Source organism: Corythoichthys intestinalis, chromosome 12 (genome assembly GCF_030265065.1).
Source record: "Corythoichthys intestinalis isolate RoL2023-P3 chromosome 12, ASM3026506v1, whole genome shotgun sequence".
In the NCBI taxonomy this organism is placed as follows: Eukaryota; Metazoa; Chordata; class Actinopteri; order Syngnathiformes; family Syngnathidae; genus Corythoichthys; species Corythoichthys intestinalis.
Genome location: NC_080406.1, coordinates 18,634,046 through 18,649,308, shown reverse-complemented (window position 1 = coordinate 18,649,308; position 15,263 = coordinate 18,634,046). Strand labels below are relative to the sequence as shown.

At 39.7% G+C, this 15,263-nt stretch overlaps 2 protein-coding genes across 4 annotated transcripts in view; one reads left to right on the top strand and one right to left on the bottom strand.

Annotated features, from left to right (window-relative positions):
• The window catches only part of LOC130927201 (gap junction gamma-1 protein-like), a 70,373-nt gene extending 55,689 nt beyond the window's left edge, over positions 1–14,684 (top strand). For 2 of the 3 annotated variants that reach the window (XM_057852856.1, XM_057852855.1), the window contains exons 2-3: positions 12,267–13,446; positions 13,537–14,684. In XM_057852856.1, coding sequence (XP_057708839.1) covers positions 12,300–13,446; positions 13,537–13,550 — 1,161 coding nt within the window. In that variant the 5' untranslated portion in view covers positions 12,267–12,299 and the 3' untranslated portion in view covers positions 13,551–14,684. Of the gene's footprint in view, positions 1–1,165; positions 1,412–12,266; positions 13,447–13,536 lie in introns of those variants that run through there. The other variant, XM_057852854.1, reaches the window with a different exon arrangement.
• The window catches only part of faima (Fas apoptotic inhibitory molecule a), a 98,850-nt gene that overhangs the window by 71,930 nt on the left and 11,657 nt on the right, over positions 1–15,263 (bottom strand). The window lies entirely within an intron of this gene.

Below are 15,263 nucleotides of genomic sequence, written 5' to 3'. Positions count from 1 at the left end.
TGTTATTGTAAATTGGTTAAAAAAAATTGGGGGGGTGCAATAATATCGCATATCGCAATAATTTATGAGAATAATTATCGCACACTAAAATTTGTTATCGCGACAGGCCTACTTACACATGTCGAAAATAGACAGAAGTGAACTAATGCAATAACGGGAGCAATTTTAACAACTTTAACGGTTGATTCACAACATTAAATGACTTCCACACATAGCAAATATTACTATCTAGTTATCGCAATATCCGCAATACCCCTGTGTCTAGTTAAGTTTAGGGTAAAGAATTGGGCTAGGGCCAATTGTCCCAAAAACCCTTTAAACTTCACATTGTGTGACCTGTTTTTTTTTTTTTTTTTTTTTGCGTGTGTTTTTTTGGGAGAAAAAAAAACATGAAAATTAGCACCAGTTACTTTGCCAGGTAACTAATTACTCTTACATTTAGGTAACTCAGTTACTAATGCAATTACTTTTTGGGAGAAGTAATTTGTAACTTAATTAATTACTTTTTTAAAGTAAGATTAATAACACTGCTCACATATGGATAAAATGGAAAGGACACTTTCGTGTATATCGACTCTTGACGAGTGTAATCAAATGATATACAGTAGGCATGCTCTGGTCCACATTGTCGTGGACAGCAAGTTGGCTGATGGTTAGAAATCCGAGCAGTTCTTGAACGCGACACGAGCAATACCATGCTCATCTGCACACTACCAAAACCTTTTTACTTCCTACTGCAACTCCGCCCGACGACGTAAAAATTAATTAATTAATATATTGGATAATTTCTCGCGGCACACCTGACGATCTCTCATGGCACTCTGGTTGAAAAACACTGGTCTATCACCGCCATAGGCAGAGAATGAGATAAGCATGAGATTTTAACATCGCGACGCATGAAAATTATATTATTTTGAGGACGTGGCTACCTGGATGGAAGGAAGAAAGTCAGGACTTAGCCTCAGCGAGATTCGAGAAATTAAAAGTTTCAAATTTGGTTTAAAAATTGCTTATTTAAATTTCTGGGGTGCATAGACAACAACGGTTGATTACATTGAAAGCCTTTTTGTTCACCAATGGGTAATATGTGGGGAAACTATGGAAAAAGGAGGTTAGTGTTGCATCAGGAGCAGTGAGGCAGCAGACGAAGGGGGTGGGGTGCTGAAGGAGGAGAAAAGGAGGGGGACACCCACAGCCTCCACTCTTTGTCTGAATCCCGCCGTGTCCAGCAGAGAGCACACACAAAACCACACGACGCCGCACAAGGATACGAGCACCTTCATACCGAGAAGTGAAGACAACGAATGGGTTGAGCGGGGACTCCTCTGTACGTTTTTTTTTTTTTGTGGGGACATTTTTTTTTTAAAAGAAGAAAGTCAGTCCGGCGAAACAGCAGCATCGGAATCACAAGGTATTTGTCTTACTACTTGGCGAAGAAAAACAGCATCTTCGTATCGATAGTGGCGGGTTTAGCACAAACTTTTCAGCCAGGTAATACTTAACGTGATCAAAAGGCGAGTTTTTATCTCCGTACGAGCATTAAACCGCTCTTTTTTTGGTTTAATCCTGTTGAGCTTTCGTGCAAGAAGCTACGCGCTGTATATCTGGCAACCCACCTAACAAACGCTTTTTTTTTTTTAAACACTATTTGTTCATTTTTAAAACTCGTGTCAACCTCCTATTGTTTTCTTAGGATCACATTTACACGTTTGTTCGTTAAAATAAAGTTTAGATGAATGTTGTGTGAGTCTGTGGCATAAAATGTGGTTGAAAGGCGCAAACACTTTATTTTGCAATATCAATCCTCTCAACGTAGATATTGAATTGTTCTTGCTTGTATTACTCAGTTTGTCAATAGAAACTGATTTTGTAGAATTTTCGGTTAGGGAAAACACGTGGGGCATCCAAGTGGACCACGAGGAACCGTCTGGACACACGGAGAGGGAGAATCGCGTTTCCCCCCATATAACATTTGTTAACTTAAAATTCTTTTTGGGTTTAAAACACTGTAAGGAACATAAAGTAGCGCATTTTTCACCCTTGCTTAGGCTTAGTCCTTCCCTAATATGCAGGCCCTCACGGAACCTCAGCCTGTGGAGGAATTCTTAACCAACATCCCAGATGTGGAAGCCACATCAACCTTTTTTTCTCTTTCCTGTTTGGGTTTGGGTGGCTTAGTCTAGGATATAAATATCTACTTAGTCATATTTTTTGAAGTCATAGTGAAATACGTCTAAATCTTTGGTAACGAAAAGTATTTTTTAAACATTGTACTTGTTTTCTTGAGTGAAGAACATCAAGTTTCAGTGGTTCTTAACCTTGCTAAAAGCACAGAACCCCTCGAGTTTCTGATATGCACTCATGGAACCTGGTAATTAAAAAAAAATATAATAATAATTCAAAACCAATACTGTATATCTCAGCAAGGCATGTGCCGGTATGATAACCTTAACACAAAATTTCACGATATCACGGTATTGCAATTACAGCTCTAAAATGTGTTACTTTGAGATATCTGGGTTTTTAAAAAAATCCATTGAATAGGATTTTTATTTTTCAAAACATATTAGCAAATTGGAACATATGTAGAATGTTAAATTAAAATAAATAAAAAACAACAAATAATTCTAAATAAAATTAAAATAAATGCAGTCCTTTTGGTGAGCCTAAACCAGTACTTCTCATATAGTAGGGCGGGCCCCCCCGGGGGGGGGGGGGGGGGGCGCAGAGCGATGCTGGGGGTGGCGCATGTGACCTTTGGGAACAGACTTTTTTGTCGTACTAAAAGAAAGTGTAATTGCACATCCACTCAGTGGGCGGCAGTGCCGCGCTCATTTTCAGCGTGTGTGCAGTACTTTTGAACCAAACAAGAGCACACAGCAAAGAGCACTGAAGATATGCATAGCTAAGCCAAGTCAATATGACGAAGCATATGTAGCATTTAGCTTTTGGCTTTGTCTTTTAGTACAGTGGGAGACGAGGAAAGACCAGTCTGTCTACTTTGTCCATAAATGTTCGCAGCGGACAGCAGGAATTATTTTTTTTTTTCAGCGAGTGCCAAATATTGCCAGCAATCCTCCCGCTTTCTCAGTGTTACATCAGTAAACCACGGAGCACGGTTAGCATCATATAAGGTGGCATACCAAGTTGCTCAGTGCAAAATAACCCCTCACCATAGCAAAGGAGCTGATACTGCCTGCAGCAAAAATAAAAACTGTCCCTTTGCCAACTCCCATGTCGTTTTTGTTCTATTAAGTTTTGTTTTTCCGGTCCAATTGTTTGACATATTGTCTTCATGCTTGATGTTGCTAATCAATTTGAATTTAATATTATTTATTGATTTCATTTAATGGTCAAAAAATGTATCGAGTGTATTTTTACAGAATGATGTTTTTTTTTTTTTTTTTTTTTTTTACACTTTATTGTAAGTTGATCTATATTACTTTTCTCTTTAATATTAAAAATAACAATGTTATGCAGAGTACTTATAATAATAAGAATTTTATATACAAATGATACTACAGTATATTTACAGTGGTGCCAGAGAGTTGGGGGGGCGGAACATTTACGTCCTCCTGGGGGGGGTGGGGCATAACAGAAAATAATTGAGAAGCACTGGCCTAAACCCACAGCAACAGCTCAACATTATTACCATACGACCAAAAATATTAAATTATTTTCCATAAAAAACGTGTATCACTCGTATCATGTTTACGTTATACACACACACACACTCTTTCTTAACACAGTTTCCAGAGAGGAAAAAAAACACATTTTTTACCACCGCTAGACACACTAAAAATGCTTGAGTTAACTCTCATCGCTGGTGGGAAGCTTTCATGACGGTACTGTTTACTAACCTTTAATTTTGTATAAATGCGAAATCATATTGGAAGGTATTTTCTCCTCGGCAGCCACCCTCCGCAAACATGTTTTATATGTTGGTTGGCCCTCCTCCTATAAGCCACGGCCATCTGTAATTTTCCTGTAGCCGAAGCATTCCCATACCAGCGATTTTGTTTTCTTGGATGGGGGAAAAAGTTCAGGAGTTTCACCTCCTCGGGCCATCGTATAGCAACAGCTGAATCACTGACACTGAGCAACAACCGTTGAGGGAGAGTTGAGCCTTACAGCTGCAAGTGAGGTATTTCTCCATGCATTTTTGGGACATAGAAAATAGCTAATACCTTAGGGACGGTATGACGAATTTTTTTTGCTGTTTTTGAACCTTGACGTTTTCATACCACGGTATACCTTGAAAAGGGTAATTGGCACATGTCTAATCTCAGCTAATATCTAAGCGGATTCCCATTCAATTCTCTTCTCATTTTGAGAGCATGTTTTTAATCGAGTCAAAATTTGAGTCCATGCTCCCCATCAGTCTGCTATACTTCCTCACGCCTACTGCGAGTCGACCTTCCACCGAGCAAAACAGTTTCTCCTCCCATCAAATGGAGGAAAAACAGTTGAAAGATATTGGAATAAAGCCTGTAAATTGGAGGCAAGCCAGTCAAAAACCTCATCTAACATAGTCAGCGTACAGCAATCGGGCCCTTTTGCCAAACCCCTTAGACTTACTAACCGAACCCCTCAGGTTCGATCGAACCCAGGTTAAGAACCACTGATCTAGTTTTACTTGAGAGTGATGCATCCTGAAGATGGTGACAAAGCAATAAAACTGCTATCTGATCAATGACAACCAATGCCTGCACTTAGTGCTGCAACAATTAATCGATTAACTCAAATAATTCGATTAGAAAAATGATTCGAATTAAATTTTGCTGCTTCAACTATTTAATTAAAGTGTTGTTGTAATGGTTTGTTTTGAAAGTGTTTGCATTTAGTTTCATTGACTTGGGTGGATACACTGCCCTCTAGTTGCAACAGTGAATATGAAAAACTCCTTTCACATGGCTGAAACCAACTTCTCCCTGTTAAGACCAATATAAGCTAAGTTTTTGTTTGAGCTAATGTTTTTTTAATGCATTCGTAATTTATTTTATTGGTATATTTTGCCATTTTTAGTGTGAATATGTTTGAACCCTTTTATTAAGAGCATTGTAATTTCTTTTTTTTTTTTTTTTTAGCATTTTAGAACATTTAAGCTTGCTGAAATTTGCAATGTAAGTTAGCCCATTCTTCTTTTGTTGTCCTCATGTGTTTTTTTTTTTTGTTTGCGGCTCAGCTCAGGTATTTTAATTTTATGTTCCTTACCTGATTACTCGATTATTCGAACTAACTAGTTCATCCATTAATCGACTCCTAAAATAATTGATAGATGCAGAGCTACTTGCAATGCAATACGCTCGTATGTCAAATCCATTGGAATGACTGGAAATGCCAGTAAAGTAATATTATTGCTGCAAACCTAAATTGCTTAAGCTTGTTTTGAGAAAGAAAATGACAAACGAGGGCTGTGATGAACTTATTTCAATAATAATGTAGATGTTACAGGCAAATGTTGTTATTTTCTTGGTATTTTTGGTCAAATTAATGTGTTAACTTAAAGAGCATATGACACCAGAAAAAAAGTCTTAAATGGCATTATTATGTGAATTAGAATCATATTTTGAGACGATTCGACTGTATACAACAATTTAGCAAAGCGCAGATGACGAGAAATTAGTCTTTTAATCTGCCGGTTAGCCATGCCTACCATTATAGGGCTTGAGCGTCCCCAACAGGTGGATGACGTCAGCGGTAGACTGGGCTCATCGGTTTTACTATTCAGCCCATTGAGGGGGAATTGCTCAGAACGAGGAAAACGCGACGAAGAGAGCCGCAAAATGTCATTGTTTCTGTCTCTTTACTTCCATATTTTTACAGGATATTCTTTTATCCAAGTATTTTCCCCAATTGCTAAATAAATGGCATGGTCATGACAAATAACAATCCTGTGCTAAATGGAATATGAAATAATAAAAATCCATTTATTCAAGACGACATGGCAAAATTACTCCATAATGGTCAAAACTGTCGACTTCACCTTTACTGTCGCACCTCCCGAACGATATTTTATGACACCTAAATCGGACATATGTCATTTCCCTTCCCCGGCTTCGGAGAATGTAAACAAACCAGAAGGAGTGACAGCTAGCCGACATGCTAACCCGAACCGAGGGATGTTTCAAAGTCTTCGAAGTGGAAAATCACACGTAACTAGCCTGGATTATTTGACATTACGACCCGGTTGTTGATTGTCTTCGCGGATCGGCAAACCGCCCGGCGGAGAGCAATTTACAGTTCGTTCCCGGGAGGAGGGTGGCTGGAGTTGTTGTGCAGCTAAAGTGCTAACAGCTAACTGCTAATGAGCATGAGGAGAGCTTTTTACATGCCTATCAATGATCAAACGTAAGTAGTCCTTTATTTAAAGGAATTTTGTAGTGTTTTCTTTGTAATCACTGTATTCGTATTTGACATAATACAAAACAAGATGTTTACTCACTTCCTCGTAAGTCCAATGGTCCCACAGTAAATATCCACGGTGAATGGGAACCTTTTGAAACTCCAAAAAGGCGCATACGCCTCTCCCGCACACAGAATGATTTTTCTGCAGCCGTTTGGCTGGCGTGATGCGAAAAAAAAACGTATTAATCCGCAAAATCAGCTGAATCCTTCGTCCTCATACACAACAGTACACTGTATAGTGAAGAGGATGTCTTCTACCGTACACGTCACAGTGCCCTCCTCCTCAATGCAAGACCGAAACCGGAAGTCACTCATTTTCATGGCGCGGGATTCAAAAAACTAAATAAATATAGCGATCGCTTCCACACACATCCAAGCGGTCCATATCATTCAGGGGCATAAAATACCGCGTGTATTATGAAATAAACATGCTTTTTTGTGTCACAGGCACTTTAATGCATATTTTTGGTGTGTTACTGAGCGCCCAAATAAACTGGCATAAACTAGAGTTCAAAATGAAGCAAAGCTGGCGAAACAGTCACAAAAATGAAGTTCTAAAAATCACAAAAATATAAGCAAGGACAATGTTTAGACGGAAGGTGCACAACTGCACACAGTATATAATTGTGTCACGGTGAATGTCTTATTCTTTTTAAATATTCTTTGTATTTTCTGTATCCCTGTAGTTTTTCAGAGATTTGTCAGAAGAGGTTCACTGAAGAAATTGTGCTCACTGTAAGAAAGTAATACTTAGCAAAACATCAGTTGGAATGTAGCTTTATCTGGGTCAAACGAAGAGCTTCGGAATCAGTTCTAGTGTTCTTAAAAAGCCTCTAGAATGACCATGAGCTTCACGGTCCTCTAAAATAACAATGCTTTTCCAGGAGTTAGTTAGGTAGGTAGGTAAAACCTTTATTGATCTCCTATAGAAGAAATTCAGTCCGGCAGGAAGCAAACACAATAAATAACAACTAATGGATCAATAATTGTGCTTGTGTTGCACAATGGAAACTAGTGGTATTCCTCCCAAGCCTTGATTTATTGAGGAATACTTTCTCACATGGCTAACGTCAAGATGTCAAGTTCATACCTGGGGAGCAGTCCAGTGCAAACAGCTATTCATAGAGTAGACGATAATATATTACGCCATTGTGTCGCCTCCTCCATGTATGGTCAAAGTTCCAAATGTATCAATCATTCTTTGATTGGTCTAGGCGGCAATATAAGATAGTATTGAAGATACGATCAAAATGTTGTTTTTGTGAAATTGGTAAGTGTTCTCCTTTGACCATGTAGGGAAGTCTTCAGGCCGTCCACGCTTGATATTCTCTAAACTTGTTCACGTGACTTGGCATTGGCATTGTTTTTTGTTTTACTTCATAAAAGCAGCAAGTGTGCTGATTCTGGATTCCTTTTATAAACAGCAAGCCTGGATTAAACTGCGTTATATAAATTAGGGATGTCCCCGATTCGATCACGTGATCGGAAATCGGGCCGATTGCGATTTCAGTGGATCTGAAACTGGTAAAAAGGATTGGGTTTTTAATTTGAAAAAATAGTCATGTTTTTCTGCTTCATGCTCTTACAGCGCCACAGCCTCTCCCCCTCGCTCCTGCTAAGCAGTGTGACCAAACTGTTTTTCTTGGTCACCAGTGCAGCTGGCGTTTGGTACTTTACGTTAACGATGATTGACAGGTCTGTAGCTTTGATCTGGCCAGACAAGCCTTGGAAGCTTTACGATCAAAAGCACAAATGTGTTAATCATCGTTAAACTTGCAGCCCAGTCTGAAGTGTGCTGTGCCAACTCATTCATCGTGTATGTGAGTGGCTGTTCTCGGCAGCGTGAGCGTCAAAGCCTGAGTGAATTTGAGTGGACTCACTCAATAAGCATTTAATAAAGCCAAATGTTTCCTATGTTAAGAATAATTCACATTATGAAGGTGGCACGGTGCTTAGCACGTCCACGTCACAGTTCTGGGATCGTGGGTGCAGCTCCGGCTCAGGCCTTCCTGTGTGGAGTTTGCATGTTCATCCTATGGCTGCGTGGGTTTTCTCCGGGTTCCTGCCACATCCTAAAAAATGTGCATGGTAAGCTGATTGAATAGCCCAAATTGTCCATGGGTGTGAGAGTGTACGCGACTGGTTGTGTGTCAATATGTGCCCTTAGCTGTGATAAGCTCCAGCATCCCTGCTACCTTCATGAGGATAAGTGGTTCAGGAGATGAATGAATGGAGGAAATACCGTATCGGCCCGAATATAAGACGGCCCTAATTATAAGAAGACCCCCTCTTTTTCCAAGACTCAAGTTTGAAAAAAAGACTTTTTGAACACCAAATTAATTTTTATACAGAAAATAATTACAGTACATCTGAAACAAATATTTATAATATATTTGAGAGAAAAAGCATGTTATTTTACCTCATTCAAATCTTAATATCAGAACATTTAAATATGTAAACTAAAGTGCAATCACATTCGTAAATGAATGGCTTCTGGTTTTTGAAATGTAAATAAACCAATCTATTGTGATAAAACATCAAAATTGCAATAACTGCATTAACTATCAAAGTGAAGTCTAACTGTAACTGTAGTCTTGAAACAAGTCTGAATAAGGAAAAACATTGCAATTAAATAATGCAAACTGGTTAAACTAGTAGTTGAGATCTATCATGACAGAACATCGCTTCAATGATATTTGGCGCCATCTAGCGTCGTGAATGGGGAGAGTAGCTGAGATCTGTCATTACAAAACATTGCTTCAATGATATCTGGCGTCATCTAGCGTCGTGAATGAGTATAATGTCTAGACCACGACTATAAGACGACCCCCTCTTTTTCAATCTTATTTCAATGCAAAAAACACCATCTATTATTCGGGCCAATACGGTATATGAACGTTACGGAGAGTGATTAAAAGTATGGCGTTAGAGGTGATGCAATGAAAAATGTGGATGTGTCTACATTTTGTGTTGGTGCCACCAATGCAAAAAATTAAGTGTGCAGCCTTTGCAATATACTGTATATGGCAATGTTATTTTTTTCTAATATCGTTCAGGCCTATTCCAGAGATTTTCAAGTTAACTGGTGAAAATTCTTCAAAAATCGCAATTATAGTTTTTTCCAATATCGTTCAGGCCTACTAGCCAATATTTATTTAATTCATGCCAAACTAGGAAGCACCTCCATAAATCAGAGGATTGCATTATCACTTATCATCTGCCTATAACAATGGCCTGAAACAACCACCCCCAAAGATATTGTCTTTCTACTGAAAGAGGTGCCACTTAACGAGCTGTTTGTGCCACCAGGCAGATGAACGAGCGTTGGAATGCAGGGCTGTTGTTCATCAGCTATGCTGGGCAACAACATCTCTATTGTGACCAACCTCAGAGTCATATAAGCAGACTCCATGCTCAACCGTTTCAAAATAAAGAAGCCTAAAGGTGAAATGTCTTCAACAAACATTCCATTTGCTTTCACTGTTTATGACCAGAACAGACTATGGATGACTGATAAGTGACACAGACATTTGATTCTTGGAATCTTTCAGTATTTGTTAACTGAACTTCTAAAATGAATGACATTGATGAAATAGAAGTGTAGTTATTGGTCGGAAATCTATGACAACAAACTGGCTTTTTTTTGTCCTGATTTTGCTCCTTCCTGACCAAGGGTGACAAAAGCCATATTATCTTTGTTTGTCCAAGAAAACGTTCCTATGGTCTTATGTGTGTCTCGAAGTGTTGTCTCCATAATAATGTCTGAAATGGTTGAACAATCTTCAATCTTACACATGTTCAATATTTACTACAAAAACTCCTTGTACGTAGATTAAGAAGTTGTCTTTTCAAAATCCAGCTGGAATCATCGCCACGTTAAATCAGTTATAAATCAAGCCATTTGTAAATCTGTCAAGAAATCGGCGCGTTGAGTATTTTAGTGGAGAAAATCACTCGCCTTACGTCCGATACAATGGAGACTATCATTACCTGACTGCGACCGATTGTGACTAAGCATGCGCAAAGCTGCATCACTTCTTCTCAAGCCGTGACGGCGCCATAGTTGTATACGATAGAATTTTCTAAACCGGTAATGGATGTGAGGCACACCTAATCCATACAACAAATGTGCATACATAAAAATGAAACTTCAAAACTTTACTTAAAAGCTACAAACTTTTAGTTAAAATGTATCAGCCGTCCAGCTCCCCAATTGATCCTGCGCATGTGTGAATGCTTCACTTTTCTCTTGAGTCAGGATGGCGCTACAGTTATTTACGAGATAAATTCAAACTTGTAAAAACACTCTTCAACCCACATGCATGGCATGTCGAACAATAATTAATTTCTTGCTTCCTGCTTTATGCTTCCTGGTTGAAAAAGAATGTACTTGGTCTGAATTTATTTTTTATACACTTAATTGTATTTTCACGTAATTTCCCTATTCTTTGTTAGATCCTGTGAGATTTCTGTCATCGAGGACTAAAACAAACACAGCACTAGTGCTGCAACGATTAATCGATTAACTCGAGTATTCAATTAGGAAAAAAATATTCGAATTAGATTTTATTGCTTCGAGTATTTGTTTAATTAAAGTGGCGTTGTAATACTTTATTTTGAAAGTGTTTGCATTTAGTTGTAATTGATTAGGATAGATACACTGCCCTCTGGTCTGCCTCATTTCACATGGCTGAATCCAACTGTTCCCTGTTAGGACCAACATAAGCTAAGTTTTTGTTTGAGCTAATGTTTTTTTTAATGCATTCGTAATTTCGTTTATAGGTATATTTAGCCGTTTTTTGTGGGAAATGTGTTTGAACCTTTTGTTAAGAGCATTGTTAAAAAAAAAAATATATATATATATATATATATATATAATTTCATAGCATTTAAGCTAGCGGACTTTTGCCATGCAAGTTAGGCAATTTTTTGTTGTATATAGATCCTCTTTTTTTTTTTTTTTTTTTTTTTAACCATTTGAGGCTCAGCTCAGGTATTTTAATTTTTCATGTTCTTTATCCGATTACTCGATTATTCGAACTAAGTAGTTCATCGATTAATCGACTACTAAAATAATCGATAGCTGCAGCCCTACACAGCACGATAAAAAGTTCTGTTTTTGTTTTTTTTTTTAGTCTGCATGGTGTCTAGCAGATAAACATTTTTTTAAAATCCTTGTGTGTACCAGGACTTAATTATTAAGGGATGAAAGCAATTATGATTTGACATAATTGACCGTTAGAACTTTTACATTTACTCCAAAACAGATTTGTAAAACAAAAACATGAGCCAAGAGCACTCTTTGACCTCAATTTGTCCATTTTCAGCATTCTATCATTTTTTTCACTACTATATTAAAGAAGCATGACTTGACATAATAGGTTTGTACTTTCAGAGAACAATATCCGAGGGTTCCTGTATCCTGTCTTTCTTGACATTAATGCTGCGATTTTTACAGTACAGACTAATTACTCAGTGAAAGTTATGAGGTTGGTTGCAGATGGTGTGAAACCACAAGATTTCTTCCCGACTTTATTTGTCATTTTCCTTACACAAGTTGTTTTCTGCGGCTGGATGGCAGCCTCAGACAATTATTTGTTGAATTCTAGGCGTGTTGAGTAATTAAAATGATGGCTGATGTAACATTTGAAACGTTGCACGTGTGATAAACGTGAAAGATATTCAAATCACACAGAGGGTGTGAATATAACATGCAAACGTAAATGCTCTGCCAGCCGCAGAATGACTGTAATGAAGCTAATTTGAAAAGCAGCTTTGTGGAAGACAAAACTTTATTTTGTGTACAATAGCGCCTCCTGCTGGCTATAATTGAAATTTCTGCCATTTCTTCTTTATAGAACTGAAAAGACCAGAGCTGTTTGAAAGTCAAGATGAGTTGGAGTTTCCTCACACGTCTCTTGGACGAGATCTCCAATCACTCTACGTTTGTGGGCAAGATCTGGCTGACACTGCTAATTGTGTTCCGTATCGTGTTGACTGCGGTGGGCGGCGAGTCCATCTACTATGATGAGCAGAGCAAATTCGTGTGCAACACGCAGCAGCCCGGTTGCGAGAATGTGTGCTACGACGCCTTTGCGCCGCTGTCGCACATCCGCTTCTGGGTCTTCCAGGTGATCATGATCACCACGCCCACAATTATGTACCTGGGTTTCGCCATGCACAAGATCGCTCGCATGGAGGACGTGGACTACCGGCCACGGGCCCGCAAGCGCATGCCAATCGTGAGCCGCGGCGCCAACCGCGACTATGAAGAGGCCGAGGATAACGGCGAGGAGGACCCAATGATTCTGGAAGAGATTGAGCCTGAAAAGGACAAGGAGGCGGAGGAGAAGCCGAGTAAAAAACACGACGGGCGGCGCCGAATCAAGCGGGACGGCCTCATGAAGGTGTACGTCTTCCAGCTGCTATCACGCGCCATCTTTGAAGTGTCCTTTCTGTTCGGGCAGTACGTGCTGTATGGCTTGGAAGTGTCACGGTCCTACGTTTGCACCCGGTCCCCCTGTCCGCACACGGTGGACTGTTTCGTCTCGCGTCCCACCGAGAAAACCATCTTCCTGCTCATAATGTACGCGGTCAGCGCCTTGTGCCTGCTTTTCACTGTCCTGGAAATCCTACATCTTGGTATCAGCGGCATCCGCGATTGCTTCTGCACACCCCGGGCGCGTCCCCCCACCCCTCGACACTCTGCGCTGGCCAGTCAGAGATCCTCCATCTCCAGACAGCCTTCAGCACCTCCGGGCTACCACACGGCGCTCAAGAAGGACCCCTCGGGGAAACTGGCTTTTCGGGATAACCTGGCCGACTCGGGCCGAGAGTCGTTTGGCGATGAGTCTTCCTCGCGGGAGCTGGAGAGGCTGCGCAGGCACCTGAAGCTGGCCCAGCAGCATCTGGACATGGCCTACCAGAATGAAGAGCTCAGCCCTTCACGCAGCAGCAGCCCAGAGTCCAACGGAACAGCGGTCGAGCAGAATAGACTCAACTTTGCCCAGGAGAAGCAGACCGGCGCGTCCGACAAAGGTACTTTCCCTGCTCCGATCCCACAAAAAAATCAGATTTTGGCTGGAAGTAAAACGACAGTATTAATGATATCGTTCTCCCCTCACACAGGTATGCGAGCTTAAGCCGTCCACGCCATCCTAGCTGACGGAAACTGGAGCTGACGCAGATCAGTGATTGTTTACCAAGGAAACCAACCGGAATTTGAAAGTTTGTTTGTCTGTATGGATGAGGCGTGGTGATTCCTCCAACTTGAGGTGTATGAAGTCAGCTCGAAGCAATCTCAGTGTTATGGGCAGTCCAAGGTCCAAAAAGGAGGAGAACAGTGGTCTCAACCTGACATTACTTGAGACAAATGAAGATCCAAAGTGCGTTTCTCAAAGAACGGTTATGTCTCCCTCAGGGCAGCTACTTTTTTTCCCTTTAATTTTCATATATATATATCTATCTTTGTTATATGAGAGTTAGATTTAGTCACAATTTAAGAGTTGGAACTGTTGGAAGTTCAGTCTAATGCATCTCAGTTTGAGAACTGGAATTCCACTTTTGTTGGGGGGGCGGTAAACCAGGAAAAGTGCGACTGGTGAGAGAGCTTCTTGGTTGGAGCATCTCACATAAAACAGGTACTGGACGAATGATTGCATCATACAAAGGCTCCTGTGTGTTTTGATACTGTTTTTTGTTTTTTTATTTTTTGGCAACGTTGCACCAGCTATGCTAACACTCTGGAGGTGCCTCTGTCCAAAGACAACCTGGGTAATGCTTGAAAAACACGGAACTCTTAATATTGTCCTTTATTTTATCTATAGTCTTGTCAAAAAAGACGCATTTTTTTATATGTATATGTATAAATCACTGCTGTCTTAGCTCCTAAATGCCTGGTTGAATCTGTGGGATGGGGCACATTTCGACGCTTTTGGTACAATAGAATTTTTTGGTTTAGTTTTTTTGCCTTTAAAAAAAAAATCGGTACTCAGCACACATTTGTTTTCTTAAAAAAAAAAAAAAAGGGATATTGTCAATGTTGCTGAAAGACTTGTAAACCTCGCAATCATATCAATGTGAATCCAATGCCTTTTCATTCATTTTGTATGTGAAGTACCCCCACTCAGTGCCATGTTGTGCCGACTCAAATTCAGTCATCTCGATGTATTTTTTGAATAATACTTTTTGTAAGTTTTTATATCTTTTTTGTAATGATAGTTTTTGGGATTGGTTTTTGTAAAATAAAATCTTTGCAAAGTAATGTGTTTACAGTTGGTCTCATTTTTTTCCTGCTGTGTTTGTGGGTCTTGTGTGTGTGTACAACTAGAGTCCATGCATATTTCTTAACCTTTTGAATGCAATAGATTGAGATGCAATTACATTTATAAAAATGGTAAATGGACAGTACATAGCGCATTTATCTGCATGGTTGCCATGCCCAAAGCGCTTTACATTAGCACACATTCACACACACCAATGGGGCTGCTGCCATGCAAGGCACTGTCAACCCATTGGAGGCAAATCAGGCTTCTGTGCCTTGCCCAAGGGCACTTCGGCAGTGGGGAGTTGTAGCCGGGAATCGAACCACTGACCCTTCGGTCTAAGGACAACTCCAGCTACCAACTGCGGCACGGCCGCCCATAATTTTATTTTATTAAAAAAAAATAATAATAATAATAATACTGGTAGAAATTGTTAGTGGCTGTCGGAAAATCCAAATGAAAGATTTCTTATGGAGGTATATGCCGAATCTGTACTCAATAAAAATATTTTTCCTCTACTTAATACACAAGGAAACATGACAAATATTATTTTGTGACTGCTGTCATTGTTCAATTCATTAAAGCTTTACA